Consider the following 5,531-nt stretch of genomic DNA (forward strand, 5'->3'; position numbering starts at 1 on the left):
CCTATTGGAAAGACAACTTGCTAAGACATAACCTGGATGTCATGCACATAGAAAAAAACTTCTTTGACAACGTCTTGAACACAGTTATGAATGTTGTTGGTAAGACAAAAGATAATGACAAAGCAAGAAAAGATTTACCTCTGATATNTGCACGAAAAGACTTAGAGTTGAAGGAGCAAGCTAACGGTTGATTCTTCAAACCAAAAGCAAACTATGCCATCTCGAAAGATGAGGCAAGAATAGTGTGTGAATGGATCAAAGACCTTAGAATGCCAGATGGATATTCTTCTAACCTGTCTAGATGTGCCAATGTTCAAAACGGTATTATTCAAGGCTTGAAGAGTCATGACTGTCATGTATTCATGGAGACTTTCATCCCTCTTGCGTTTAGTTGTTTGCCACAGCACGTGTTACATCCACTGATAGAAATCAGTAACTTCTTTAAAAATTTGTGTTGCACGACACTAGAGGAAAATTGCCTAAGAAAGATGGATGAAAATATCCCAATTATTCTCTGAAATTAGAAAGAATATTCCCTCCTGCATTCTTTGATTCAATGGAGCATCTTCCAATCCATCTTGCATATGAAGCTTGGCTTGGGGGACCAGCGCAATACAGGTGGATGTATCCCTTTGAAAGGTTTATGGTAGAATCCAAACGTTCAGTTAAAAATAAAGCTTGAGTAGAAGGCTCAATTTGTGCAGCTTACTTACACAGAGAGACAACATATTTTTGTTCACATTATTTCAGAAACTTCATGTTGTCCCCCACTAATGTCAGAAACGGAATGCAATGGGAAGCTGAACCTCGTCAAGGTTCAATATCAATTTTTCGACAATCAGGCCGTCATGCTGGAAAAGAATTCACTCATTGGTTAACTGATGCTGAATTCAACTCTGCTCATGTCCATTTCTTAATCAAGTGCAGTGAAGTTAAGTCGTACCTTGAGTATGTCATCATCCAACTCTTACGTTTGCAATGGTTAAATAGTTATACACTAATTCATTTCATTTGTACCAGCTCATTTCTTGTGGCTGAGCAAGTCGCAGAAGGAAATGCTTATGCTAGAATACACTCAGAGTTTCCCCAATGGTTTAGAAATCAGGTCCGTACTTTTGCCTATGTTTTGAGCAAGGTTAATTTGACTCTTTTTTTTGGTATCTTTGTAGGTTTTTAATGAGGCATTAACTCCCATGGTTCAAGAGTTAAGACATCTCTCCAATTGGCCAATGAGATGTGTGAAAGAATGGCACACTTACTTCATCAATGGTTACAAATTCCATACACATGAATGGTCTAAAGGAAAGAAAACAACAAATTGTGGTGTCTACGTCAAGGGTCTTACAGAGGGTTCTTATGATGATTTCTACGACATCATTCATAAAATATATGAGCTAGAGTACAACAGCACTACTTCTCCAAATAGAGTAATAATTTTTTATTGTGAATGGTTTGATCCTTCTAGAGCTGGTACTAGAGTGGATCCTAGGTTTAACATTGTCGAACTCCACATGAGAAACAGATATAGACCGTTTGATCCTTTCATTCTTCCAACTAATGTCAGATAGGTTTATTATGTGCCATATCCACCATTCCGCAATATTGACAAGCGTGGTTGGACTGTAGCAATACAAACCAAGCCTAGAGGTCGCATTGACTCAAATGAGGTTGAGGAAGATGTTCCCTACCAACTTGACCAAATGTCATAACCACAAGAAAATATTGAAGTTGAACGTATAACCACATTGAGCGACCCTGATGGTGATGGAGATGAATTAGAAGCACTTGCACAAGGCGATGATGATGATGAAGAAGAAGAAGAAGAAGAAGAAGAAGAAGAAGATGATGATGATGATGAAGATGAAGATGATGAAGAAGAAGATGAAGATGATGATGAAGAAGAAGATGAAGCTGAAGATGACGATGAAGATCATGATGACGATGATTGAATGTTCGACTATCTTAAATNTTGTAGCAAATTGAACTATCATTTCAATAGAGTGATCCTTCCTTATTTGAAATAATTTGACTATCTTAACTTTAATTTGTAGTGATCCTTCCTTAGTCTTTTCTATTGCTTCACTTTATTTGTAAACATATTCAATGCAGTAATGACAGGAGAAGGTTCAGACCNTCCTGATAAAGGAAAGGGGGTAGCCAGGCCTAAAAANAGGCAACGGAAGACCGCAAAGTATGTACTTAGGGTGCCTGATACACTACCTACCCCTACTTCTGCAGTACACCCTTCCCCTACTCCTGTAGTACACCCTCCCCCTACTCATACAGTACACCCTCCTCCTCCTACCCCTGCAGTACACCTTCCTCCTCCAACTCCTACAGTACACCCTCTCCTTGAACCTCATATTGTACACCCTTCTCCTCTTACCCCTGCAGAAGAGCCTCTTCCTCCCCTTGACCCTACTTCTATACCTTCCTCATCTTCTAGACCACCTTCTGAGACTGCCACACCATTTACTGATCCAGATGAAGATGGTGATGGTGATGATGTTGACCCGCTCCTCCATGATCGACCATGGATTGAGCCATATGGAAAAGGGTAAGACTTTAATCCCTTTTTTAACTTTGATTGATGTTTTTAACATTGTCTTATTTGAAATAACTTTTATTTCTTTATATGAAGGTTTATTCCATCCAGGGTTGCTTCCCAGGCCATCACATGATCAATTAAGCAACAGTATTTGACTCCATGGCCTACTTGGGGAGCAATACCTATAGNCGACAGAAAGCCATTCTGGGAGCGTTTTAAGGTGAACAACACTTTAAACTAATTATCATTCATATCTTACCATGTCTTAATCAATGTTTGTTTTGTTCATCATTGTAGATGAAGGTGCAGTGGAAAGCTGAACATGAAACTCAAATACATAGAAATTTTCACATGAAAGCATCTCATCGACTCTCAGAGATGTTTAGGGATGCCCGAATTGCAGGTGAGCGCCCTTACTAGATGGGCGAAATCATTTGGAACTCTTTGCTTGCACATTGGAATTCAGTAGAGTTTCGCAAGAAGAGTGCACAAGCCCAAAAGAACAGAGCATCTGAAAAGGGTGGTGCCTTGCATAATGCCGGGTCAATCACAATTCACGAGCATGCCATTCGTATGGTAAACTTTCTTTACTTTTCTGTTTATTTCATATATAACTTATGTATTTTCTATTTCATATACACTAATAAGTCNAAATTATATGACAGGCACAAGCTCTTGGACGGGCGGTCCATGTTGACGAGGTCTTTGCACAGACCCATGTTCGGAAGGGCACTAATGAATTCGTTGATGAAAGATCTCGCAAGACTCATGTAAATAGTAGTCCTAGAATTAGTAATCCACATGATTATGTTATTGTATATTGGCCCTGACATTGTTTTTAATGTTTCAACAGGAAGAATTTTCTGAGAGACTTTCACAGGTTAGATCCGAACATGGGTCAGCTCCTACACCAGATGATGCGAGTAATGCAGATGACGACATCCGTAGGACACAGTGCTGGGTCGATGTCGTTGGTGGGAAGAAAAAGGGACGACTCTACGGTGCAGGACAACTTGCTTCAAACTATACAGCATCGAGAGGAGGTACACTGAAGCACCAACCTTCTTCTTCTTCCACCCCTTCTGCTGACGAGGCCATCCAGCGCTTGACACAGCTACTAGAGCAACGTGACCAGGAAAACCGTGCATTGAAAGAACAATACACTGACTTGAGAAACGAGTTTTCAAGCTTCAAGTCCCTTGTCATGAGAGCGCTACCTCAAACTTCAGACACTCCTTCCATTGTCCCTCCGACCCAGCCACGACCCTCCCCGTCACCCGTCGTCCCTCATCAGCCCAAATCAGTCCAGCCCACACCAGTCCAGGCCACACCAGTCCAACCATCTACAGATGAGCAGGATGATGAAGATACATCTGAAGACTTTGTAAAATTTTAGTTTCATTTTGTTTACATTTAGATGTTAGTACATTATGATATTGGGACATTTATTTTTGCTTAGAATTGTTTCACCTTGCTATTATGATATTATTAAAACATAATGGATGTCAATACAATGATGAACTTTATGATTTTTCATCAATGAACGGAATATTTTGGGATGGACAATATATATGTTGTTTGTTTGTGGATTGAAACTGTTATGCAGGTCTGTGTATGTTGTGTACACTGTAGGTATGTGTGGTTGGACAAGAAAAACAAATACAACACATTTATCCCTGAATCATACCGAAGGTTTTACCGAGGGCCAGAAGCCTTCGGTAATTACCCAGGGCTAAAAGCCTTCGGTAATTACCGAGGGCCAGAAGCCTTCGGCTAAGTAGCGACGACGTATTTACCGACGACTTTTTGACCGTCGCCGGGCCCTCGGTAATAGGCATTTAGCGACGGCTTGTGGTCTTTTCCGAGAGATTTTGGCCTTCGGTAATACCCTTCTTTACTGTAGTGACTTAGGCCCAGATAGTGCAGCAGCACTCTAGCACCGGCCCAATTTTTACTTCCAATGGTGGCAGCAACGTCAGACAGCGGCAACCCATTCTCTTTATCAATTAAGCGCAATTAAATTTCAGCAGCAGCCCAACAACATTGCATTCCAGCAACCACTGAATTCCATCCTCTCAATCTCACTTGTAGAAGCCCAATGCAATCGGCCCAATTCAAATCAGCCTTTGCAGCAGCTTCACTAATCAGCTGGCAGCAGCACTTATTCTTCTCCGAGACCGGCCTAGTTTGATAAAAACATTTGAATCCCAAATGATCAGAGGCCCAATCTGCAAAAAAAAGAACCAATCAACAACTAATATAAGAGAAAAAGAGAAATTTTTGGAAAGAAGAAAATTCAAAACCTATTTAAACAAAACTTAAAGAAAAGAATTTTTATTCAAAATATTTTCAGAAAACTCCTAATTTCCTATAAACTAAAAATTACACCTAAAAAGCTATTTTTAACTAAAATTTTATAAAACTACAATTTTAAAGAAAAATTCTAAAACTAACCTAATTCTAAACAATTAAAAACAAAAATACACTAACAAAGACTTCTAGACACAAAAAAATATGCAAATTTAAAGAGTTATCAGTCATTATCTCCTTCCAAGAAGACGTATTTAAGATGAGATTGTAGTGTTTTCACAATTCTGCTTCTTGTAGTGATTGCCTTGCAATGCTCTCCTTGAGATTTACTGTGTAGGTAGAGAAAGAACCACTTTGTTGATCAGTCAATTGGTTAGCCAACTACTCCACTTACAACTCTAAATTTTTAATGGAGCCATCGATGTTCATGTGATTAATGATAAAAAGTTACGTGAATTGATTAAAATTCTCCTCTAATTTAAATTTTTTTTTCTTAATTGAGTAGTTGTGGTTGATGTTGAGGTTGTGGCCTATTTGATTGTTCGGCTTGCTGCTTCCACTCATAGTTGTTTTTATTCCTCCATCCTTCATTGAAATTGTTAGGATAAGGATTATTGCCAAAACTTCCTAGTTGAATATCAAATTCACAATCAAGAAACTATATACAATCAAG

At 39.1% G+C, this 5,531-nt stretch overlaps 2 protein-coding genes across 3 annotated transcripts; both read left to right on the forward strand.

Moving 5' to 3' along the window:
* Positions 1–1,875: 1,875 nt before the first annotated feature.
* Positions 1,876–2,871, forward strand: LOC111241370 (MAGE-like protein 2). 2 transcript variants are annotated; one of them, XR_002667324.1, is made up of 3 exons: positions 1,876–2,557; positions 2,642–2,768; positions 2,846–2,871. XR_002667324.1 is itself a non-coding variant. In XM_022778969.1 (2 exons), the coding sequence occupies exons 1-2, from the start codon at positions 2,112–2,114 to the stop codon at positions 2,679–2,681; spliced, it is 486 nt and encodes a 161-aa protein (XP_022634690.1). In that variant the 5' UTR covers positions 1,876–2,111; the 3' UTR covers positions 2,682–2,863. The 2 variants fall into 2 exon arrangements, 1 of the variants encoding a protein (XP_022634690.1); XM_022778969.1 differs by having other exon boundaries at positions 2,642–2,863.
* On the forward strand, positions 2,872–3,390 carry LOC111241373. Its single transcript, XM_022778975.1, has 2 exons — positions 2,872–3,124; positions 3,214–3,390. The coding sequence occupies exons 1-2, from the start codon at positions 2,969–2,971 to the stop codon at positions 3,376–3,378; spliced, it is 321 nt and encodes a 106-aa protein (XP_022634696.1). The 5' UTR covers positions 2,872–2,968; the 3' UTR covers positions 3,379–3,390.
* The last annotated feature ends 2,141 nt before the right edge of the window (positions 3,391–5,531 follow it).

The sequence above is a fragment of the Vigna radiata genome, chromosome 1, assembly GCF_000741045.1.
Source record: "Vigna radiata var. radiata cultivar VC1973A chromosome 1, Vradiata_ver6, whole genome shotgun sequence".
Lineage (NCBI taxonomy): Eukaryota > Viridiplantae > Streptophyta > Magnoliopsida > Fabales > Fabaceae > Vigna > Vigna radiata.

Excerpts from the sequence above, each read along its gene's own strand:
- LOC111241373 (XM_022778975.1), top strand. The coding sequence starts at position 2,969 with ATGGGCGAAATCATTTGGAACTCTTTGCTTGCACATTGGAATTCAGTA. Across the intron at positions 3,125-3,213 it reads ACGAGCATGCCATTCGTATG|GCACAAGCTCTTGGACGGGC; the intron begins GTAAACTTTCTT and ends ATTATATGACAG.